General features: G+C 46.5%; 1 protein-coding gene across 4 annotated transcripts in view; it reads left to right on the top strand.

Annotated features, from left to right (window-relative positions):
- Window positions 1-17,929, top strand: part of CACNA1C (calcium voltage-gated channel subunit alpha1 C) — a 491,226-nt gene extending 473,297 nt beyond the window's left edge. For 2 of the 4 annotated variants that reach the window (XM_086467242.1, XM_086467239.1), the window contains exons 37-47: window positions 873-969; window positions 2,679-2,781; window positions 5,006-5,107; window positions 6,562-6,689; window positions 7,805-7,939; window positions 8,938-9,290; window positions 11,422-11,550; window positions 12,026-12,135; window positions 14,115-14,218; window positions 17,039-17,362; window positions 17,633-17,929. In XM_086467242.1, the coding sequence (XP_086323368.1) occupies window positions 873-969; window positions 2,679-2,781; window positions 5,006-5,107; window positions 6,562-6,689; window positions 7,805-7,939; window positions 8,938-9,290; window positions 11,422-11,550; window positions 12,026-12,135; window positions 14,115-14,218; window positions 17,039-17,362; window positions 17,633-17,929 (1,882 nt within the window). Of the gene's footprint in view, window positions 1-872; window positions 970-2,678; window positions 2,782-5,005; window positions 5,108-6,561; window positions 6,690-7,789; window positions 7,940-8,937; window positions 9,291-10,154; window positions 10,182-11,421; window positions 11,551-12,025; window positions 12,136-14,114; window positions 14,219-17,038; window positions 17,363-17,632 lie in introns of all 4 variants that reach the window. The other 2 variants (XM_086467225.1, XM_086467234.1) reach the window with 2 other exon arrangements.
- Window positions 17,930-25,197: the final 7,268 nt, after the last annotated feature.

Here is a 25,197-nt window from a genome sequence, read left to right as displayed (position 1 = left end):
ACATAGTGACTTCCCAGAGAGACTTTTAATATGGATAGGGGATAAGCACAGACTTCTAATAAATACAGTTTGTTAACAAAGCAGATGCTACTATTTGTGCTTGTTTGAAGGCAAGACTGCAGTGGCTGAAGCCATATAATAGGTAGCTGCTCAGTCCAAATGACATCCTGTTCCTTCCCATCTGTAAATGGGAAGCTCTTTTTTTTTCCCTCTTCCCCACCCATGTCCCATGCTTGAAGCCCCACCTCTGGCTCTGGTTGCTCTCCAACCCCCAATGAGAGAATTCTTCTTTTGAGATGCCATTTACAGAACTTAAAAGAAACCCAACTGCTGCTGTGGAGGAAGCTCAGCACTTTGTTTTGCACCGGCTTCAGTGACAGCCCAAAGCATAAACAAATATCAAAGGACAGTGGCTTAGAGCTATTTATATAGGAGATGAAGCACCAAGAAAAAAAAAGAGACCTTTTGCACCTCTACGCCTGCTATAGCCCTAAGACCAACAAGTAAATAAGCAGCTGTAGATTTTCAGCAGGTCAGCAGTGGGGGGACAACCCCGAATTGTCTGTTCGAAACAACGCGGTCAGTTCTTGCAAGTGTTGAGTTGTGTACGACCAACAGCTGGGGTTTCTGTACTAGTAGGAGTTGTATGAGTGCTGGGCAAATCCTAAGGAACCCACCGCATGCAAGAGGCCTGAAATAATGCCTTAAGCTACGCCTGGGCTGCAGGGAGAGGCAACGGGGGGGGGGGGGGGGGGGGGGGGCTGGAGAGATCTCGGTGCTCCTTCTAGCTGCCTCCGCACTCCGCAGGCGGGTCGGCGGGTCACCCCGTGGTTTTAAGGACGCGACCCTCACTGCGCCTTCTTCTTCTTTAGGGGACGGATCAAACACTTGGACGTGGTGACGCTGCTCCGGCGGATTCAACCCCCGCTGGGCTTCGGGAAGCTCTGCCCCCACCGGGTGGCTTGTAAAGTAAGGCACGCCGCGGCTCGGCGGGGGGGGTGGGGGTCGGAACCGCCGGCGGCGGCGGCGGCCTCCTCTCGGCCCGGGGGCCGCCCGGTTCGCCTCCCGCCGGGCGGGGCGGGAGTGGCGGCGGGGCGCGTTTGAGGGGGCGGCCCGGCCGCCCTGCGGCGCCCCCCGGCTCGCCCGGGCGGGAGCAGAGCCTTGAGCGGGGGCTGGCGGGCCGACCGGCCGGCAGGCTGAGGCACCCGCTCACCGCCAGCCCTCTCTGGCTCGGGGAGGGCGTCCGTGCTGCTGCGGGTCTCAAATACCCAGCACGGAGTCAACCACACGCGTGTTTTGCGGTGCCAGGCGCACATCCCGAGGCAGATTAGGGCAGACAGAAATAACAGGGCAGGTAAAAATATCTCTGAGATTTTCTTTGGACTAGGCAGTGCACCAAAACCCCAGTCTTATCTCTCGTTCTTGCTTAAATAACTGACAGATATTCAACAGCAAGGTGAGCGTGGTATTAAAATACACGAAGGGCAAGGACAGATTTTCTGTGCAAATGTCTCCCTCGTTTCTTCGGTTGTGAGACTCCAGCCAGGAAAAGGGACTCTTTCTAGTGAATAATGACATTTTTATAACCTTTATGCTTCTTCGCTTGAAGTTCTTTATTCACCTCCCCACAAGTCCCAGAGTTTGTATGTGACACTTGTAGTTGTTTTTTATGTCAGTCTCAAAGCAAAATACAAAGCCAAGGGCCTGTACACAGAAGTATATGACTTCTGTGGCCTGCTGCCAGCCCCGTTCAGTCTGATGTCTGGCAGTCATTCGTTGTCTCGATCTTGTTCAAACCCTCAAGTCTATGGTTGCAGCGGTAGTGATGGGGGATGACACCCTTTCCTCCAATTTTGTCCTGAGCTAGGCCTGTTGCACAAAAGTGGCAGAAGACAGAGCTCAAACAGAATCAACCCTGAAAGCATGAGAGAGTTCAAACCAAGTCCCTGGTGTCTCTTACCTCCTGAGACAGAAGTAAGGACGTAAGATCTGGTGACTCTGCTACATTTGTCTCAGATATACATCACTGGTCCCACTGAAGTTCACCCTGCAGCTGCAACAGTACTCAGCACTCACTGTCTCTCCTACATGGCTTTACAGAATTACTGCAGGGCAGGCACAGCCTTGTTTTAGAAGGGAGAGGCAGAATAGTTGGCTAAAGCAGACTAGCTTTCAGGTTCGGCTAGTCCCCTTTCTCCAAGCCTATCACCTAAAAGAAAGATTCTGGCTCTCTGTTTATATGCTTTTTTATCAGGGACAACTTTAGTGCAGGCGAGTTTGCAAGTGCCTCATGAAGTACGAATAAATCAGTTTGCTCCTGATAAGAAAAAAAGGTGTCATTTAAAAGCCAAATGGTTTGGGGACTGGAACAAATCTCTGTCCATGTAATACTCTGTAGGCAAATGCCCACTGGCCACTGGGGAAAACGAAGGTTAGAAAGTGATAGCCATATTGAAGAAAACAGAGTACCTGGCAATGGGAGAGAAACCCCAGGGCAAGCGCACCCTTGTCAGGACCATCAGTGGATATGACAAGTACGTTTATGATTGTGTAACTAAATCCACAGGCCATGGATACTCACATAAAAGGGGTGGCAGATCTGGAGGGCATAAGAAAGAGCATGGTTCAGTCCATGTGTTGGCAGTGTGATTGTTCTCTTTCTTCTCCTTACTCCACAGCGCCTTGTCTCCATGAATATGCCACTGAACAGTGATGGGACTGTCATGTTCAACGCCACTCTCTTTGCCTTGGTCAGAACAGCACTGAGGATCAAGACAGAAGGTAAGAAGCTTGCTGACTGCAAGGGTACAAAAGTAGCTGTGGTGTTCACACCAAAGTGTGCTGAGCTGGAATACAACAATAAGGACATCTTGTGGGAAATGATCCCGGTTACTCATATGCAGCACATGGTACAAAAAGCAACGTAAAGATGTTTGAAGAAATAACATCTTCTAGGGAGAGAACAGTGTTTCCAGTTACCTAGAAAGCTGGTGCTTCCTATGGTATCATCTCAGATTATTGATCACATTCTTTACAATGGTCTCAAAGTTAAAAGTTTTAGATCAAGGTCTGCTCAAACAGCAATCAGGGGAAGGAAGAAGGGAAAAGAAGCCTCTCCTTGTGCAAACCGGCTGCAGACCTGGGCTGCTTTTTGACTGCTGTGGCACTGACCTCCCAATCCAAGGGAGACAAAACAGAGTGGACTCAAGGGTCTCACCTCACTAGAACTCATCCTGTGCTTCCATTAGCATGATTTAACATCACATTCTAGTGACAGTGGTGTCATAGGCCCAAAGACAGATGAGAAGCAAAGGGATTGTTAATAGCTTTGCATAGACCAGCGGGTATAGTTGGGGAAAGCAGATGAGTTCGGGCTCAGCTTATCCCCTTTGTTGCCCTCTGTCACCTGCTGTAATGAAAGATATTGGTCCTAAGTCAAAACCTGGCTTCGTGTATTAATGAGATGCTCTGAAAGAGCACGTAGGTCTGTGATTCACAGCTAAACACCTTTGCCTCGGGAGGGGCTACATTACATTTCAGGCATGGGAAAGCAGAGATAAGCAGAACCCTAGCTTAGTGTGCCAGGACTATACTGACAACTGAGCCAAAAAAAAGTGGTAAAATTAAAAAATAAAAATTATTAAGGCCTTGAATGTTGTGCTGAACAGACTTTGACTGTAGCCAAAGAGGTTCTCCTGAGGAAAAAGCCAACCTCAACCCCTGTAGGACAACTTCTGTCTTGTGAAACAGAGACCCAAAAAGGACTCAGTTTTCTTGTCCATCTTAGCCTCAAACTCTCAGTCATTGCCAGTGGACACCTAGGAAAGCACCTAAAGCCTCAAACTGCTTTCTTTCTTGCCTTAGCAGTGATCTTGTTAGGGCAGGAGTTTGAAATTAGCCCTCCTGAGTCAGATTTCTGCCTTTGCTGCTGTCCGCCTGTTTCATCCTCAGCAAGTCACTTGATGTCCCTAACTTCACTGCATCCTGTTAAGAGAGCTACTGCCATACAGAGCCCTGTGCAGCACGCTGAGGAGCCTTAATGCTGGGGAGCAACAAGAAGAGCTGCAGGAACAGCACCTTTAGGAGGACAAGATAGTGGTTTTGTACACCTAGAGAGAGAAGAGAGCTTCAGTTGTAAGGGGGTTTGAATGTACGTAAATCAAGAAATAAAATTGAAAGTGAGTCGTTTGGAAGGAAATGGGCATCTGGAAGGAAATGGACATCTGGAAGGAAAGAATATAAACTGAATCTGCTTCACTCACTCTCAAATGGGTAGTGTGACTTGGTTAATGTCTCATTCAGCTCAAAGCCCCTTGGAGGAACACGTGAAGTCTAAGTTCAGAGGGTTACATAAAAGGCTTTGTTACAGCCTATGCTGTTCTTCAGAGAATAAACACGAATATCCTGGGACAGTCCTCTGAGTCAAGTAGTGAAAGCCTTGCAAATGCCTGTAGCGCCTTGTCAGAGCACTGCACAGACTGTCCAAGTCAGACTTTTGGCACCATGTGAAGAACTTGCTGTCTGCTGAGAGGCAGGGATTGCAACAGGTAATTCTTGGGAAGTGCTGCCAGCAGGCCAGGTCTTCAGATTTCTAGATGCGTCTTTACCACCAAACATTTTTGTTCCCCAAGCTGTAGTTTCCCATTAACTGACCTCTATTCTCACCATATTCAACCTTCACTGGATCTCAATTAAAATTTGAAGTGTTAGATGAGATTGTTGCTTTTGGGGAGGAAGTAGCACTATGGTCTGTTGTTTCTGGCTGTTGCAGACTATCAGTCAGTACTACAGTCACTCTCTTACCCTGAGATGTCTGTGCATATTTAGGAAGAAGACCTCTTGCTGTGAGGGGGGCTTTAGCAATGGTCAGAGCATCGCTTTGCTCAAAACTTTCCGCTACTGAAAAAGCTCCGATATTTTCCTCCTAAGATTGCCATGCCAGACGTGAAATTGCTCCTCTGCAGGGTCTGCTTACTTTCTGTCTCTGATGATTTTCACCCTGCAGGTAACCTGGAGCAAGCCAACGAAGAGCTGAGAGCAATAATTAAGAAAATCTGGAAGCGCACCAGTATGAAGCTGCTGGACCAGGTGGTGCCCCCTGCGGGTGGTGAGTGCAGGATCTTGTCCCTGTCTGAATCTCTCTCTCTTTTTCCCCACCTGACATATCCTACTGCACCTCATGGTCATCAGGTGGAATATGGGGGACAAGCTTTCTTCTACAATCTGTTGCCTGTATTTCATCAAGCTGAGATCTGTTTCTGTCTGTACTAACATGAATATCATGTTCTAACTGCTGAGAAATCAGGGAGGAAGAAAAGGTGCATAAATAGGAGTTTGAAACCTTTATTCCTACATCTTGCCTCAGTTTGATCACAGGCATTTGCTCCCCTGGACTTTACCTGGTGCCTGCTGGCAGCAAAGGAAACAGGCAGAGCTAAGTAGCTCCAGGGAGGATGATGTGGGCTTTATCTGACTGCATGAGAGATACGGTCTTACACGCAAGTTTAGGATGCAGCCCCATCTCATAACCCCTTCATATTTAGCAAAACTACCTTTACTATGGCATATGACTCTTCTTTTACTCATGTAACTGCTTTCTACTACTATACCTGTCAAAGACTCACATACCTGGGGATGATCCTCAGCCAGTTTGAACTGGTGTAACAGATTGATGTGGGTTTCTATGGAGCATCCCTGGTAGGCTGTAATCACCAGACTTCTGGGCAACTCCCTTGCTAGGCTTCTCGGGACCCCAGGTGCACGGGCATCCAGTGTGGCCTTCACTGACCTTCTGGGTGGCTCCTGGAGCTATAGCACAAAACAGCACTTGGCAGTGTGTTAACAGTTGCAGCCAGATCCTGAACCTTGTTCAGCCTGCTCTGAAGTCAGTGGACCATGTCTTATAAAATTTCCCTGGGGGTTTGGAGGAGGGAGGAGAGTTACCTGGATAAAAACTTAGTGCATGTTTTGGCTGACTGACAGTTTGTATCGAATGAGAATACAGCAATGACTGCATTTCTGGGGAGAGGCGACCATTTTGGTTCTCTCACACCCATGCTAGGCACAACCAGACAGAATTTCAATGCAGAGAAGGGCCAGATCAGGTTGGGGGCATACGGTCAGTCAGATGCTGTTGGTGGGCCCAGACTCTGAGTATGTATTACCCCAGGCCATCACAAGACAGAGCAGCATGCACTTACCCAGACTGGGAGGCTGCTGCTATAGCAAGATGCTATGTGGTAAACCAATACTAGAGACTGCAAACGTTAGAGGCACTTCGCCATAAACAACGTACATCCAGAGGCGCACAGCTGTAGCGGTTCTCTCCCAGCAGAGCCAGTCTATCCAAATGCCACATGCACCTCTCCTCCTGACTACTGACAGCAAGCTCTGGCTGTGGAGCAATCCCTTCCTTCAGCCCTGCACCCTGATGCCATAAAAAAGCAGAGGTGTGCTGCGGTGCCTAGTGTTTCTGCTGCGAATTGCAAGGCTCACATTAGCAAATACAGTGTTTAAAATCAGTTGCTTATTTTTACTTTTTTTTTAAATACCCCTTTGCAGATGACGAGGTGACCGTTGGGAAGTTCTACGCCACTTTCCTGATTCAGGAATATTTCCGGAAGTTCAAGAAACGTAAAGAACAGGGACTGGTGGGCAAGCCCTCCCAGCGCAACGCGCTCTCCTTGCAGGTGACAAGCGGGCACAGGATGGACAGGGGTGGTACAGTAGAGGCATTTGACCCCACTTCCCTCTCAACCCTTCTGGAGGCTGCAATGGGCTACCCCCACTGTAAGGGAGCTAGACCCCTTGAATTACCACATCAGTCCTTTTGGATAAACGTGTATCTGCTATAGGCCACATCCCTTAGCTCTGGAGGTGGAAGGCACAAGTGAGGTATATCCACAGTTTATCAATCTGCTGGTAATATTTGAAAGTTGGGGTTCTTTTACAGAACTGGTCCAGCAGATGTTTGCTTATTACCACATTCATTCAACATCTGAGGGGACTCACTATACTGGGTTCAGGGAGAGCACGTTGCCAGGAGGCAGAATCAGTTAAAAGGCAAAAAGCATACCTGGATGTAACAGACCTGGATCAGGCTTTAAGACCCAGGATCTGTTCACCAGTATGCTACATGTTCACTGGGTGGATTACCAGGGTGTGTGAAAGAATGAGAAAGCCCCATTAACTGTACAAGCAGCACAGTTCCTCGAGTGTACAGTAAGGAAGAAGGGTGACTCTGGAGTTCAAGCAAGCTAAAAAGTCCTGTCACGCAGCCACAGATACAGACTGAGGTCTCTGCATACCCACAGCTTGACTCCCTGGATGGACTCCATGGAACAGATTTCAGTCAGTGAGGGGTTTGAGGACTGTCCAGGTCCAGACGCCAGAAGTTTAGCTATTAAATCTATATTTAAGCTGTTGATTAAAAAGAAGAGATTTTCAGAGGCACCGAGTACATGGTTCAGCTGGAACTGTGACTGCTCTAGGGCTTCTGGTTGTGGATCTGAGAACCCAAAGTTGAAAGCATGCAGACTTGCTTAGTCAAGCCTGTGAATTTATGTCTATGGCCTGTTGTGATGAAGCCAGGGGAATAGCAACAAACATTCCTGAGTTGGATTGCTAAGAGTTTCTCCCTCTCTAAGCTGGAGATGAAAGAACAGAATTTGTTGGTGTTTTTCTAGGAGCTGGGGATGCTGTATTAAGTAAAAGGGTTTCACAGTGCTTAGGAAGAAATAGCATTGCTTTTATTTCTCATATACCCACTCGGAGATATGAAGCTCTATAGTTTGCTGTTTTGCAGGCTGGTCTACGCACACTTCATGACATCGGTCCAGAGATCCGACGAGCAATTTCTGGAGACCTGACAGCTGAAGAAGAGCTAGATAAGGCCATGAAAGAAGCTGTTTCTGCTGCCTCTGAAGATGATATCTTCCGGGTAGGTGCTGAACAAGTTCACAAGCTGAGGCTAGACCAGTAGCTGAGCTCAGAAAGTGCTGCATTCTCTTTTACTCACTCTGTATTTCAGCTGGGCCCTCCTTGTTTTCTAGACCCTACTAGAAAGCAGAGTGGTGGACTCAAGGTGCCAGGTCCTGAGATCTCTGCACAGTTTTAATCCCGTTTTCTTCTCAATGGAAGTTTTCCTCATAAAAACCTAAATAAAATCAGAATGAGAATGGCTAAAGAGTCTGAAGAACAGATCAGCCATCTTACAGTCTGCAGAGCAGCAGCCGGGCACACTTCAGTGTTTTGTGCTCTCCTCCTTACAGTGGCCCAAGCAGCATTCTTCCAAAAAGCACACCAGAACCCAACAGAGCTCCTACGGAAGGAGGAAATTTTCTGAGCAAGTTACCTACATCTACTCTTTCTTATTCCTGTTTCTCATAATTGTCTCCTCTGGTAATATTTCCTCTCTTCTGGCATTTTCCTCCTTTCCTTACAGAAAGATGCTGTCACTGCCCTTCAGTACTCATCATCTAAACAGTACATAACTGGCTCATTAAATCTTTCTTCATTTGTTCCTCTGGGTCGTTAATAGTTTCTGGTGCTCTTCTCAAATTCCCTCTCATGTCTAAATGTTGCTTTGCAACTGCACTGTGAAAACCAGAGAGCAGTTACCTGGTTCTTACATCCCTACCCAGTCCTGCACTCCCAAGACTGGTGGGAGGTCTAGAGACACCTTTGCCTCACCTGTGCACTTGGCCAGTCCGCTGATATATCTTAGAAAACTAAAGCTTTCACAGCCTGCGTGTACCTAGTCTCTCTCTGGCAGAGAAGTCCGTGCACTATCCTCTGGAAGAGAGAGCACCAGTGTCGTCATGCGCACTTTGGCCCTAACATTTTTTTTCCCTCAACAACAGGCTAAGCAGCAAACACCAGGGCCCTTGTACATCTTCTTACTCACAAAGGGAAAAATCATTCCTGTTTCTCTGACAGAGAGCCGGAGGCTTGTTTGGAAACCACGTCAGCTATTACCAAAGTGATGGCAGGAGCGCGTTCCCCCAGACGTTCACCACCCAGCGACCTTTGCACATCAATAAGTCTGGCAACAACCAGGGAGATACTGAATCTCCATCTCATGAGAAGTTGGTGGACTCCACCTTCACTCCCAGCAGCTACTCATCTTCAGGCTCCAACGCCAACATCAACAATGCCAACAACACTGCCCTATGCCGCTTCCCCAGCCCACCCAGCTACCCCAGCACTGTCAGCACAGTGGAAGGCCACGGGACCCCCTTGTCACCCACCATACGTGTGCAGGAGGCTCCTTGGAAACTATCTTCCAAACGGTAAGCTTCATAGCAGAGAGCGAGTCGAGGGACCAGGTCTAGGAGCATGCATGCAAACACCAGAGCACTGCTGCCTAGCTGAAGTCACGCACTGGACGTTGCCCAGCCGGCAGCCTGGATTGAGCCTTCTGGTTCTCCACTTGTGCCAAAGCCCACAGTGCAACCGATACGCACCAGCTGACCACTGCAAAGAAGCAGCACTCTTAGTGACCAACACACTTGATTTCTTTGGGCTTCATGATGAAGAAACCTTGGTGAGAACCGAAGGAGCCTTATTTATCCCTCCTTCACCACAGGGAGGTGTTTTATCAGCTGGTAAACGAAAGAGACTGCAGTTCATCTCTTAAGCACCCAATAGGGAGCTTTGTATATGGGTCGCATCCCTACAGAGGTCACCAAAGGCATCCTGGGAGGAGGTAGAAGGTTTTCAGAAACACAATGCTGTGCAAAGCAAAGAAAATCCCCTTCTCTGGACAGCTTTCAGGCTGTCTACACCCAGATAACTAATACAAAAGGAGTATCATTTTTATCAGTGAGGGATTTTTTTTTAACCCTTTAAGTAACAGCAGGAAGGAGCTGGGAAATTTTTTTCGGTGCAGAGAGTGGGCAATGTGAAAAGGTGGAGAAATGCTGCCCAGCAAAGGACAGAATAGGACAGTAAGGTGGAGGGAATTCAGTGGGTGCAGAATTGCCCCAGTAAAGAGTCCAGTGGGTTTTCTATTTCGTGCCTTCCTGAAGGAGGCCACAGAGTTGCACAACATGTGTTACCATCTGCCTTCCCCCTCGCTGACTTGTGCTGATGTGACACTGCTAACATGGTGTTCTTTTCTCTCCTTGCTTCCTTGGGTGCCTTCTTTGAATTAGGACGCATTACTACGAAACACTGGGACGGTATGTGTTCTCCCTCATGCTCTAATGCTTTCTGGATGTAAGACCCATTGTTTGTCCCACTGAAAGTCCAAATCCCCATTAATGCTGAATATGAGCTCTTCTTTTTGGTGTCAGTAGGGCTGAAAAAGAGGTAATGATCAGCAGGACATCTCCAGAAAATATTCCCAACTCAAGTCTTTTGTGCCCACAGGCAGGTAGTGATGCATGGATTGTTTCTAGCTGGTTTCTAGATTCAGGGGGGTTTTATAGTTTCTAGCTGGGCTCACACATCTAGGCACTCTCTGATCACAGCACAGTGAAGTACACCCTGGCATGTTCATTCAAAAATTCTGTATGGTTTTTGCTAAACGCAGACTTTTGAATAGAGGGAGCTGCCACGTACTGGTTTTCTTCCCTCCGCGCCTTAGCTGTTTTACTTGCCTCCCATCTCAGGAGGAAGGTCACACCAGCACTGTCCTACAGGCTGTTTTATAACATGCATATGCACATTTCTCCCAGTGCTTTTTGCTTAAACCAAATGATAAAATAATGTTTCCTGTCCAGTCCCTGAAAGATGAAAAAAACCTGCCACACTGCTCTCTCCTGCGACTGCTGGTAACAGACTGACATTGGCTCCAATACCTCCGTGTCAGTATCTCAAAGATTCACACTACCTTCAGATTTTACTTTACTCCTCAGAAACTACAAACTCAGAATGAAGTGAAATATGAGGGACAAGACATGAAACAGAGGGACAAAGAGGAGGCAAGCAGGGAATTAAGGGCTGCCACACTTAAGGGTTTGAACGGATCCTACTGAATTCAGTAGAAGCACTCTGCAGGTAGCGATGAGAAAAAAGGGAGCAAAGATGGAAAAGACAGCAAGGAACGAGAGCATAAACAGGAGGCAGAGGGGAGAGATGGTGCAGAGTAAGGGATTTGGGAGGCAGAGACCATACACCACAGAGTTGAGAGGGTTACTGTTAGTCTCTAGGAGGCTTCTCTGAAATTCATAACCAAGGCTTTTGCAACAAGGGAAAAAGCTATATTTCCAAGAGCCCATCTCAGATTTTACTTTGTGTAAAAGACAAAGGTTGTTGCTTTGTATTTGTGAACTCTGCAGCTCTGTTCAGTCATTGGTTTTTCTGTGATAGCTCTTCAACTTCATAATAAACTGAGACAGATGGAGCCTGTCATTCTTGTCTTTATAACAGGTTGTCTTTACCATCTCCATATCTTGATTTGTCTTTTTTGCTCATTAGCTCCAGTTCCAGAGACAGCCAGCTGGCAATTGTTTGCCAAGAGGAAGTGTCTCAGGATGAGACTTATGATGAAAATTTGAATGAAGACATTGAGTACTGTAGTGAACCGAGTCTGCTCTCTACCGAAATGTGAGCTTTGCAGCTTTAGTCAAGGTGTTTGGGTGGTTCTTTAACTAAGGGGGAGAGGTGGGAAGAGGTGACGTTTTTCTACCAAAATTTCCATTTATGGACTAAGGCCAGGAGGCTGTAGTCAGACAACTCAATTATCAGAAAATATTTTTTTAAAAAACGTAGTTCAGCCCTGAGAGGTAATGTTGAAAAAGACATCTTTCACCTAGGGTTTTCCTTCTCTTCTGAATGAGACATCTGGATCTGCAGGGCCTCCCCCCACCTTCACTTCTATCATCTAAAGTTCCCAGATCTCATCTTTAGAGTGTTCACTGTCTCGTGGTCCCTTTTACTGCTCCTGGATCAGTTACAGCTTGAAGCTAGCTTGCTATTGCATCCGTTTGCTAGCATGACCTTCCTGGCTTTCCTGCTGGAAGAGGGGTTATTCTGCCCAATATCAGCTGCTTTTCTAGAATCCCTCTGTTCTCCTTTCCAGGCTTGCATACCAAGATGATGAAAACAGACAACTCACTCCACCAGAAAACAACAAAGGAGAGGACACCCGGCACTCTCCAAAGAAAGGGTTTCTGTGCTCCTCAGCACTAGGTAACCTCCCAGCGTGACATGCGGGCTGTGCTCTCCTCTGCCTCGCCTGAGTTCTCCCATCTCGCTGGAGGAATCTCAGCGTGTGTGGGCACGGGTGTTGCTGTTTGCTGCTGCTGCTGTTTGCTGCATTCAGCTCGTGAGACCAAAAATCCCATGATGTGCATGCAATCCTGATGATGCCCTACTGACTTTACGCTCAGTCAGTAGATGAATCTGTCGCTGTTTGGATAGTCCATGTGATCTCTTTGAGTAAGCTCGCCTGTGAATTAGGGGAGTTTATCAGAGCACTGTAGGCTCTCCAAACAATCACCAGGGAGTCACCGAATGGGCTAGCCTTGAGTATATGGCGTTCTGTGTGTATTCAGCAGGGAGAAAGGAGAGGTTGTCTCTTTTATCAGCTACAAGGAAAACAGGGAATTTCAGATTAAGGTAACACAAATTTGCTTTTGCCCTAATTGTACCTGGAGCTCTTCAAGTGCTTCAGCGTGCAGATTACGCTCAGGTGAAAATCATGAATCACAAGATTTTATGAAAGTATCAGGACAAATGTGAGAGTCTGTAAGAAAATAAGCTCTTTTATTTAGAGTATTTTTCAGCCTTTTTCCTGAGTACTGGTGTGGAGAAAAAGGACATTTGGGGGAGAAACTAAAGAGAATCCTGTATATAAAATACATTCTTACAAAATAAAAGTGACAGACTAAGTAGTGTAATGTTTAAAGTGAGACTACTGAGTCTTCACTCAAATCCTTCAGGATGCTTATACAATTGAGCATTTTAAAAGCATTTACTTTATTTCAAAATTTAAAATATTGAGCAGTGACGATTCCTGTATCTATCAGTAAGGCCACATTTGCAGTCAGTCCTTGATACAATGCTTCATTAACCACATTCTAGTGAATATTCATACAGTGATGACATACTCATTTTTTTCTCTAGAAAGAGGAAACACTTTATATCTGCATTGTAGCATTTGTTCTCTGAGTTATAACACGTTTCCTCCAACCCCTGAGAGGGCCTTTTCTTGACAAATCATTATTATAGATACTTACTGTTTTCAGAATTCTAAATTTCTTTCCTTCTTTAGAAAAATGCCAACAGAATCAAGAACTCCACAAAATATTTTAGTGTGCCATGCAGCTCTATCTTTAACACTGGATTTATTTGCCAGTCTTCAGAAGTAAAGCCTGTGCACTTGTTCACAAACACACTTTGCAGTACTTTTAAATTCCTGCATAAGGAGTACCTTTCTCATATTTACAGAAATAAAGTTTAATTTTATAGCAAATAGACAACAATGTGACTGTTTCAATAGTTCCCCCTAAAATCTTTTTCTTTTCAAGAGAAAAAAAAGCTTTTTTTCTCTTCCCTTCTTCCCAAATTTTGAAAATGCTTCATGTCTATATAAGCAGCCTTCCATTTACCAGTGAATTCAACCATTGATTAATTCCCTTCCACTTGACCTTGCTATAGACACAGCCTCATAAACTGTGGTGACTCTGGCAGCTAAGGGACAGAGATCACACACAAGCGGAGGCCAATGTCACCGGAGCGGCCTGACATCCCCTCCTGCACCTTGTGTACAGCCAGGCACAGCACCAGAGCCTCAGCTGCCATCACCAGTCCCGCTGAGAGCTTTACCTGAACCAGAGAGGTCTGAGAACACTTCCACTGCTTAGGAGGGAAATTAGCTGCATGGTGTCTACCAGGACAGTGTTTTAGAAGAGGAAGAATAAAACTCATCATCCAGAATTTTATCTTGCATCTTGCTTGGAAATTAGTGCTGGCTGGTCCATGATGCTTGACTGCTTTTGTAGATACAGATGCTTTGGAAAGGGCAAGGTGTTGAGGGAAAGTGGACAGAACCTAAAATGGGGGTCTTTGCTGTATCTCCAATGGGACTGCACTGAAAGAAATTGAAAACAGGTTACCTGTAGTGTACTATGAGTGACGGACACAGTTGTGTGTAATTGCTGTTTCAGGTCGAAGAGCATCTTTTCACTTAGAGTGTCTGAAAAGACAGAAAAACCAGGGCGTAGATGTCTCACAGAAGACAGTTCTGCCTTTGCATCTGGTACATCATCAGGTAAGCATTAATAACCACAAAGGGCCCAGCAATGTAACTGAGACTCTACCATCCACAGTGCCCCCCATTGTATCCCAACCAACTTTTTAAAAAACATTTGGGACAGTTTCTCACCCATATCAAAGGTCCGGTTTTTAAGAAATTGTATTTGCCATCATGCTCACTCCTGCTTTCAGGATTTTTATCATTCCCAGAAGAATGCTACAGGAACACGTCCTTTGGCGTCAGTAGAGTTATCATTTTCCAATGTCCACGAAAGAGTAAAATAAAAAACTAGCTAAAAGATAAAAATAACTATCAAACTGCATGCTGCAGTGCAGTTACACTGGCTTTGATGGTAGTATGCATACAAATAAAATGTGCAGGGTCTACTTTCATAGTAATTAAGGTAACCAGTAATGGTAATTAATCATTTTAAAGCACAAACTGATCCCATGTAATTAATCAGCTTCTTAAGCCCTTTGTACCTGCAGTCAGCAGCCTAGCAAATGTATGCTTAGGCACGTACCTAGATGATTAGCCAGCTGTCATAGTCCAAAGCGGATTTGTGTATTTTAGTTTGCTGATGCCACTTTTTGTCACCATAAAAGAAACAGGTGCAGATGGCAGTGCCAGCCTTGCAAGCGAGATGTCCTGCTCTGTGTATTCCCCCGGGACAGGGCAGAACCACCTTCCCACCTCCTGAGGCTGCCCCAGGGGTAGGCAGTGCCACGTGGCAGGGGCAGGAGGAGAGCGAAGTCAGAGCAGAGGAGCAAGAGATGAGCGCACTTGAGGCTCCCTGGCTTTTCTCACCTCCACTCCCAGCCAGTTGTCCTTTAAGGATTGAGCTCCAGAAAGCAGTGGTCTGCAGAGAGTTACAGCTGTGGCAGGGACAACCAGCAAACGTGTTGCAGCAGGGAGGAGTGGGCAGGAAACAGCTTCCCACGTTCCCAACAGCCGCAACAGCCATCCTGGGACTCCCTGCCCTCCCACAGCAGGCCAGGCAGAGAACACACATGCCTCCTACTCTCTCAGCCCACCCAGCTGGCAGAATCACCTTCCCCCAACCTGTACAAAGAGGATGGAGCTACTTCACCTTTCCTCATTCCACCATGCAGCTCCAGACCTAGAGGGATGGGGCTCACCACACCCCAGTGTCACTCAGCCAGACTGGAGGGTTACGCTGAAATAGGCAGCTGGCCTCCAGCTGACAACACTCATCAGTGTTCACATGTTTACAAAAATGTTAGCCTACAACAGTGCTTAAAACGAGAACATAAAGTGGAAAGGTTGCCTCTGCGAAGCGCGATGGATTTGGTTGCTCATGAATACTTGAAGGGATATTCTCATGAAATACTCATACATCATGATACATAAATATATGCAACTGAAGCTCAAAGCAATCACTAAGAGCTTCTTTCAACTTCCTCAGAACCTTACATTTTGCATAAAACACCTTATATAGGTTTCTTCCAACAAGCTGAAAAACTGGTTCAGTTGTCCTACCTGACAGATCTAGGGATCTCCTTGAAGTCCTGGCAGTTTAAGGGAGGTGCTGAGGCCATCATAGCCCACAGGACATGGCTTATACTGATGAATTTTACAAATTTCTTTCTTCCTCGTTGAATTTTGATAGGAGTCTGACATCTAATTCCTGAGAAAATCTTGGTGAACCTTGTAGGTGACTAATAATTAATTCTTTTGTTCATCTGTCACTGACATCATCAGCACAGCATGGTTATCAGTTCCCAAGGATTTCAGTAGCAGATGGACTGAGCTTCACTGAACTTTTGGTATCTTAAAGTCAGCTCTCTAGTTTAAACCAGTCAGTTCAGTCCCACTGTGGTCAACAGAGGGAAAGCGCATCTCCAAAGGGCAAATATAAATCTTGTCTAAGTCTCATCCTCCAGACAGCATTTTCAGGCAGGTATCAAAAAGAGGCAGGAGGCTTGCTGATGTCTCTCTGCACAATTAGTTTAGACTAAATATCTAGCCTTCCGATAGCTGAAGCTGGGTGAGACTAACCCCAGCCCGAACAAGTGGATTCTCCGCAACACAATCCCCGCGCTTTCCTATTTTCTATGCGTTTATTTCTTTGCTCATACTAGGCAGCACTGAGCTCTGTGAGATGAGCATATGACTCTGACGGCATTGCTTATGGAACAAGGCAGCAGTCACCATGAATAAGGCATCAGATCAGCTCTGTGCAGCAAAGGGCTTCTTGAGAAATTTGTTATAAAAGGAGGCTGGATGACTCAGGTCTTGTGTGTATGATTACAGGAAGGACTGGATGGCTCGAAGTATAATCATCAGATATTGATCCTCCCACCAACAGCAGATGTCTTAAAATCCAGTGGTGGATTTATAGTTATTGCCAACTGCAGACACATCTAAAAGTCACATCTGGTATCCGTTCAGGTTCCGCAGTAGACGCTTACAAAAAACACAGCAATTGCCAGTAAAAGCTAGTGGTATGGGTGGTGGCAGTGGTGGGAAAATGAATTGCTGTCTCACCCACTGGAGAAGAGGTGGTGTTTTTGGCAAGGCTGTGGGGAGCGGGGCTGCATCCCTCCTCTCAGTGCAGTGTCTCCAAGGCTGAAGAACTGCAGTTGTGAAAGTTTGCAGTCTGGTGCTTGGCACTAGCACAGGAGACACCATTTAAAGGAAAGCTTGCAAAACGAGTTCGCAGGAAACACCCAAACTGTTCCAGGAGCCCGCAGCTCTTTTCACAAGTTTTGAGACCCTCCAGGCCTTTCTCAGGTAGTCTCTCCAGAACCTCCTTATTCCAGCCCTGCTGCTAAGAGCAAGCTCTCACTTGTCTTGTTCCTCCTCTATCCACAGGCGTTAGCGGTGGCCGGTCTGAGTCCGCTACTCCAGCGAAGCCATTCCCCCACCATGTTCTCTCGGCTGTGTGCTACGCCCCCTGCTACACCCTGCAGCCGTGGCTGGCAGCAACAGACCATCCCGACTCTGCGCCTCGACGGGGCAGAGTCCAGTGAGAAGCTCAACAGCAGCTTCCCGTCAGTACACTGCGGCTCTCGGTACCCTGACAACACCGGCTGCAGCAGCCCGAGGAGAGCCAGGCCGGTCTCCCTCACTGTCCCCAGCCAGACCGGAGGGAGCAGCAGGCAGTTTCACGGCAGCGCTGGCAGCCTGGTCGAAGCGGTAAGACTACAGAGTCACGAAGGCCATGAGCAGTGTCAAGGTCAACTAGAAACACAGCCCTCGGAAGAGCAGGGCAACAGATACGTTGCTGCTCGCAATGCTGAGAGTAGAAAAGGCCATCTCCACGCAGGGGTTAGCAGCATGAATGGGGGGAGAAGGACCGTTGGGGAAAATAGAGCAGTAAAGAGGGTTGTGTTAGGGTGCGACAGGGCTGATGACGCAGAGTACTAACATATGCCTTTGTCTTTGGTTCCCTACCTGCTTTTCAAGGTCTTGATTTCGGAAGGACTGATGCAGTTTGCTCAAGATCCAAAGTTCATTGAGGTCACAACCCAGGAGCTCGCAGACGCCTGTGACATGACGATAGAAGAGATGGAAAATGCAGCTGACAACATTCTCAATGGTAACAGCAAGCAGAGCCCCAATGGCAACCTCTTGCCTTTTGTTAACTGCAGGGACCCAGGGCAGGACAGTGCAGGAGAGGAAGAGGAAGAGGTGCAGAACCCGGATTCTAGAAAAAGTCAGGAGGAGCTCAAGGACAGCAGGATTTATATCAGCAGCCTGTAGTTGCCAGGGCTGGAAGCGATGCTGGTTTTTTATTTGTTTCAATGTTCCTAATGGGTTTGTTTCAGAAGTGCCTCACTGTTCTCGTGACCTGGAGTAACCGGAACAGCGTTCTTCATTCATTTCTGTTGGGACGAGTCGCAGAGTTGGGTGGTGTAAGAAAGCTTTTCAGGAGCGGATATAACCCCAGCACGTGTCCATGAAGGAAGAGTGAGGAGGAGGAGGAGGAAGAGGAGGAGAGCCAGCTCCCTCTTTTTTTTCAGTCCCTGCACAAGGAACGACTACTGCCTCCCGAGCGCGAAGGGGAACCTCAGCTTCCTGTGGATGGCCCTAGCCAAAAGGACCCTGCGTCAAACGGGTGTCTTTCAACTTTGCTTGTAAAAATCATTTTGCACATATTCTGTATGAGCCTCACCGTCTCCATAAAGCCAAGGCCCTTTGATTCGGAAGGAGAGGAGGACTTCTTCTGCTGTGGATTCCCACACCGCGAAGGGGAGGAGGAAGCAGAAGAAGCCCGGGGGCGCCCGAGGGGCAGGTGGCAGCACTGCTCAACCCTGCCGAGACTCCCAGGCGGCGGTCTCTGCCAACCAATCCAAGCTCAGGCAGCCACTCCTGCCAACCAATCAGAGCTTGAGCAGTCACCTGCCAGCCAATCAGAGCTCAGGCAGTCTCCTGCCGACCAATCAGAGCTCAGACAGCCAGCCGTGCCAGCCAGTGGGAAAGCGGGGAGCAGGCTCTGCGGCGGGGCTGAGCCGACCTGCCCCGCACCTGCTGAGGTGGTGGTGGGCTTGTGTAGATCTCTCCTTGTTTTGCAGTTTGATATTTTCTTGAAAGCATGTTGCAGTTTTTATTTTGACTCTTTTATTATTATTTTTTTGGAGGGAGAAGGGAGTGTTTACAATGTTTTGTAATCACCTACCTTTTTGTTTTGGTTTATTTTCACCTTTGCAAATGTTAAATTGCTTTGATCATGTTGTATTATTTAAACTGGGGTTTTTTTCTCCATTGAAATTTGGTAGAAGTATAATGATAGACAAGTTTTACCAAACATTATGTACACCAAGGATTTGTAATTTTATTTGCTAGTAATTGAAACCTCCTTTTTTTGTTGTTGTTTTATAATTTAAAGATAGTAGGCAATGCACTTGATATAGTCTTGCACATTTGAGTGATTGATTTGGGTTCTTTTTAGTGCTAAGTATATCTGTGAGTGTGGGAGCAATACCGAGCGAGTGTGCGTGCGCGCGCGCGTGTGTGTAAGTGCATGCAGTTCTCCACGTCCTGGTTTGAGCTGCAGGAGATCTGTATCTGGGGCCATTTGAATGCAAAAACAAACCACTGTCTCTGCTTTTGAAAGGGGAATCAGTAACTCTTTGCATTTTCTGTTCCACAAGATATGCAAAAACAATGCAATAATATTAATTTTAAAATACAATTCTAAGTTGTGTTGGCATTAAAACTGTATAGAAAAAAATTGTGGGGGTGGGGGGAAATAAAAAAAAAACCAGAAGGAGTTACGCTTTGATATATTCTGTGTGATGTTTTATTGCATTGATAATGTTTCTGTTGAAGAAACTGTTATACTTGAATTCAGGTCAGTTTCAGTATTTTTCAAATATTTTTTTAAAATGAATTGCAATTGTGCCAAGCAAAGATAATGAATTGAATTAAGTTTGTTTAAAAAAAAAAAGAAAAAAAAGAATCACTTCTTGTATATTTTGCTGCATGTCAAGTGAATCATTTCGTATTTGGAATGTGCCAAGCTTTACCTTTGAACTTTTAAGTGCTTTTCTACGTGTGGTTGGGGAAAGGGGTACTATTTTTTTTCCTTTTTTAATTTGTACAATGAACAAAATGTACCTGGTGTAAGTAACTATTCTGCAATCCACTGACAGGTTGAACGTTACTGATTTTGCATATCTTGTGTTCATTTTCCTTCTTCCTCGCTCCCTTTAAACATGCACGATGACTTTATTGGTAGAGAATCTTTCTTCCCGAGACCGGGACATTTTATTCAGGCTTTGTTCTCTTTCCTTTTGCACAGTTTCTCTAAAGGTCTCGTCCCACTCGAGAGTGGCAAGACCCCCAAGCCCATTTGGCAGATCCATCCTACGCATTCAGCCGGCACCAGCAATTCAAGGAGCAGCGGAAGAAAAATCTGCTTCCAAATTTCTTTTTTTAAATGGCTAACCCTGATCGATTATAGCAGGATCCTGGGATAAGCAAATGCAAGAGGCAGAATCACTAGCAAAGCAAAATTATCTAACTCTGGTCTGGACTGACAGCAGAGGGTGAAGGAGAGAGCTCTGGATCGTTGCTTAGGAGGGTTCCTGCAGTCTGGTCAAGATGCAGATGTTAAGTGACTTTTTTGCATTTCTATGCACGGTTCACCCCTCTTCTCAGACTTTAGTGGATGGGTCAGATTCTGAGTCACAAAACATCTGGCGGCACAGCATGCCCCAGCCATATTTCCTTACTAGTGAGCGTGAACCTCTCTTGACCTTCCTCACACCAATACTTGGCCCTAACCCGTGAGAGAGGCTGAAAAACCAGGCAGGGATTGTTAGATTTTATGCAACTGATTTTTGTCTAGACTACTGCTGTTTTTTCTCCCTTCTCAAGACAGTTCACAAACTTGCAGATCAGTGCTGAGCTAGGAGGTGTGATCTGACTCAGAGCTGAACTTTCATTCAAATCCTCAGCTTCTGCAGATGTCTGAGAACAACATTTATTGCATATGTTGATTACATTATTTTTGTAATGCCCTTGTTTTTCTTCTTGATTCTCTGGGGCATAAAGCAGGAATAGCAAAGGGCATTTTTGACAGTACACTTTTTTCAGTGTCATTTTGAACCAGGCAGTAGCAGCTCAAGATACCCTAAAAAAAATAAATCCTTTTAAACTGGAGAAATATGAGTCCATTTATACAATCATCTGGCATTGAAGTCCTAATTCAAGACTTCCCTGGAGAAAGTAACCAGCTGATGTCAGTCAGTCTCATCCTTTCCATCCCTCGTGCCTATATTGAGGCAGGCACACAAGTATGTCTCCCTTTGAGAGTTTGCTGCTTCTAGCGTTGATGTGCTCCAGAGCTACTTGAAAGGAAATAATGCTGTGCCTGGCTGTTTCTGAAAATGAAGTCTGTGTAAGGGCTCCCTGTCTCATTTTCTTCCACTAGAAAGTCCATCTGACCCTCCCAGTGGGAGACAGAAGCGTTCTCTGCTCCTGAGAAACAAAGTACTGATCTAAATTAGTGGTGGCCATCGGCATTTTGGATGCTTGACAGCCCATGTCGTCTTAGGATTTTTCTTGATGGGAAGCAAAGTGGTGGAAAAGATTATGCCCCATGCATTCCCAGTGAAAGCTGTGACCCCCTCAAGGGTCAGAGCCTACAACGGCCAGGGGAAACCCCGCTCTCTGATGGAAGACCCCTTAGGTCCTGCAGAGTGGAAAACATGTGGCTAGCAGAGAATGCAGACGACTTCTGCGGTTTGAGGGGCAGGTGTTAAATTTAGTAATTGCTGGTGCCGGCTGTGCAAATTTCTCTTTCTGGGGAGGGCAGCACTTTTTTTTTTTTTTCATTTGAGGTACTTCCAATGTGCACATTGTGACAGGCCTGAGCAAAGAGCTACTGCCTCCTTCAGGTGAGGTGGAGTCTGGGGGACGGTGGAAAGGCAGGGGCAGGTTTAGCTCCTGGAGTGTCTTTCTTTCCCTGTGTATGGGAGCAGATGGTGGGTGCAATCACTGTGCTGTGGATGGAAGCTTTGAAGGAAGCAACGGCCAAGGAGTGGCATGGAAGGAAAGGAAAGAATGGGGGAAACAATCTGCTGTTTGCCACTGAGCATCTCTGACTTGCAAGAGTACACTGCAGACGAAAGACGTTTCTTATAAAACAACAAACCTCCTCCCTGTATCACTCCTGCTCATTATTCCAGGCAGTACTGGGCCAGCCACACCGGGTGCATTTCTTTTTTTCTTCCTTATTTCTGTGTGGCTGACGTGATGGGGAAGAAGGTGGAACTCATGATCCAGAGCTGGAGTTTCGTTATCCACTGACCTTTTCTGCATCATCTGCCTCTTCAGCTGGACATGTGAACGATGATGGTGTAGATGCTGCTGCTACTGCAGGGGTCCTGCCTGTTTTGTTACCCTGCCCACCACACCCCAGCGCGGAGGGACAGCCAGAGAGGCGCCATGTACAGAATCGCATCTATTTCTGCTTTGTTTTCTGACTCAGAACCCTGCCCCTGATGACTACGACAACGATGACAACAACAACAAAAAAAGGGCAAATGCATTTTTTACATTTCTTGATAATTTCCAAAGCAATGTATCATTGCTTTCTTTAGACTGACGCCAATATAACAGTTGTATGGGTCTCAGCCAGGCTCCTGTGTCTTTTCTGCCTGATAGTTTCAGATTGCTGTATGAAATGTATGCGCGTTTGCACACAGACACAATCGTACGAGGTGACGGCACCGCGAGCCCGTGGGGTTGTTCACCTGTGTCATAGATGAAGTTGGAGGCCTTGCTTCGTACGTGTAGATGAGAAAGCCCAACCCATCGGTCCAGTGAGCTGAAGTGAAGCAGCCCTACTGAGACAGAACATATATGCATGGTCCTGTTGTAACCATCCCCGTGGCAGGGGCAGGGTGGGGGAGAGGAACACTGAATGGGGAATTCAGAGCACAACAAAGTTGATAAAATAAGTAGAATCCAGTCGAGGGCTTCTGGTAGCGGTGAGATTTTACCAGTTCCCATAATGAAAACTGTAGTGCATATAAACAAAATACTCCAGGCCATCAGAAGCCTCAGTTCCCATCTTGCTAACACGAGGCTGGAGGGCACTGGAGGCCAAGGAGGTTGTATTGATGCAAGGAATGTGGAAAACAGAACTGGGCCCAGAAACAAATAATTATATCTTTCCTCCATTTATTTTCTTCTCCAAAGAAGTCTAAGAAGTACAAATTTCCACAGCTGCACAAGTTTTCGGGTTTTTTTCTGCTTTTGAGTGTTACAAAGTTTTTAAAGTTTTATTCAGGGTTAGCAAGCCCAGGGGTCCAGAAGGTTTCCAATGGGATCTCAGTCCATAGAACTTTGCTCTCTGTTGCTGCTTTGTTTCTGGACAGCTGAAACCACTATGGCCTTGCTGCCACAGTGCCCTGAGATGGGGCGAGTGAGGGCAGAAACACAGCCAAGAGATGTGTCCTGTACTGAAGGCAGACTGGGCTCCAATTGCTTTCAGAGGTGTCAGCAGCATCACACTGGAATGAAAAAAAAAAAACACCCTCTTCTGGTACAAACTTTAGTGTTCTAGTTAAATCCTCCATTCTTCCCCTGCCCTTTTTGGGGGACTTGACTTAACTGTTAACACTTGAGCATAAAAACCAGGACTTCTTTAGAGGCACAGGGCTCGACTCAGTTGCCTAAATGTGGGCATCTACTGCCACTTGAGATACCCTACAGTACTCTTCTGTCTGGCCCGCAGCAGCTGGTCCAGAAAGGCACAACTCTTCCTCAGGGCTGGTGTCACAGCTACCAGCCCCGTGGACAGCAGAGATCTCAGGTGGCAGGAGACAATTAGGCAACTTAATCAAGTCCCTTTCTAAAGGGCTAATTGAGAAGAGCAGCACCAATGAGTGATGTAATAAGGGAATCATTAACATTACCAAGGGCTTAGGAGCTCATCTCCACACTCCCACGCTGTTGTTTTGCTACGCCACCTCACACAGACAGCCTCCGCTCCCACAGCCTAAAGTTTGCAGCGCTCTGCCCGACCCTTCAGTTAGGCTGGGGTTGGCAGCTGCATCCCAGGCCCAGCAGAGCGGGGGCAAGTCCAGGTGAGAGCAGGCATCACTCCACCTGACAACACATTTTTGTTTCCTCCAGCGTTCGAACAGCCCCTTTCCAAAGCATTTCCCTATTCAAGGCAGACCCACAAACTCAGACACCATTCATTAGCCTCATCGTTCGGACGATGAAATACCCATGGTTTTCTGCTGCATTTTGCCCAGCCAAGCAAAGTGCAAGCTCTTTCCCAAACAGGCTGTAATGCTTTTAATATTTTAACCATCCTAAGCCAGTCTGCTCCCATCTCAAGCACCTAGGTAGACTGGCAGCCAACACTACCTAAGCATCATCAGCTTTATGATTGCTCATAGAACTGATTCGTTCAGGTTTATTCAGACTTGACAGTTTGAATGTGGGAAGATTTCAGAGGAGGAGGAGTGAGACTGTAAATATCTCTTCGACAAACATTGCTGCATCACACACAAAAAAAAGGGGGAGATACTTTTAAAACTGCCTTAAAAATCAATTCCGAATGATGAAATCTCCCTTCAAACAATTGTCGCTTGGTGGAGCAATTGATAAGTCGCTTTGGGTGAATTCTGGCAAGAAGTGGTTGGAATCTAGTCCAGTTTCAGGAGTGAAAGTGTAATTTAGGAGCTGATCTCTCAGTCTGAATTCACGTCAGCACCAATGACTGAGCACTGCAGGATCAAAACTCTTTAAGGTCTGGGAGGTACTGTATCTGGCCTGCATCTGCACAGTTTGGGTCGGGCCCGGCAAGGTACTGCATACCTGCGTTTCCCAGTGACTTCAGGGAAGATGGGGTTCCTCAGCACCTCCTAAGTTCAGGCCCTGGAGCACCATTTCCTGCTCTGATCATCAGCTATAAATGTTGATAAATATAAGTGTTTTGCCTTCATTTGAATTGCCCAGAGCTGTAAAATGAGCTCTCTCAAGTATAAATCAGCCCAGAGATAAACCTCCTATCCCACTCTTCCCTACGCTCCCTGCCCACCCTCCCAGCCCTCCCTTGCACCTCCACCCAAGCCCTTCCCCGTCTCAATTCTTTACCTCCTTCCACAATTTTATATCTAGTTTTCATGAACCCACAGAAATGCTTTTGTAAATAATGCTGTACAGTTTGTAACCGTCATGTAAGCCTGTCATCAGTGCCAGAGTCCGTCTTGCCCTCTCGCACGTTTTAAAATCAACAGAGGAAAGTTAGAGCGAATGGCCCGCCAGTGAGCTATAGGGTCATCTCTGTGTGGGACAAATGTATATTCCTGTAAGATTGCATTTTTATCTAAGGAATGATGTTATTTTAAAATTGCTAATAAATTTCTAAACAATGTCCAGATTTGTTTAATATTGTAAATGTTATCAGAACTCCTTTGACCTTGCTCCCTTCTCTAAGCACTGGCTGAAAAATAAGACAGCTTCCTGCAGCCCCTTATTTCCCATCATCAGTCCTGCTCTCGTCC

This window comes from Leptosomus discolor, chromosome 1 (genome assembly GCF_034619465.1).
Source record: "Leptosomus discolor isolate bLepDis1 chromosome 1, bLepDis1.hap2, whole genome shotgun sequence".
Classification (NCBI taxonomy): Eukaryota; Metazoa; Chordata; class Aves; order Leptosomiformes; family Leptosomidae; genus Leptosomus; species Leptosomus discolor.
Note: the sequence above shows the minus strand (reverse complement) of the source record. Positions and strands in the feature narration are given on the sequence as shown.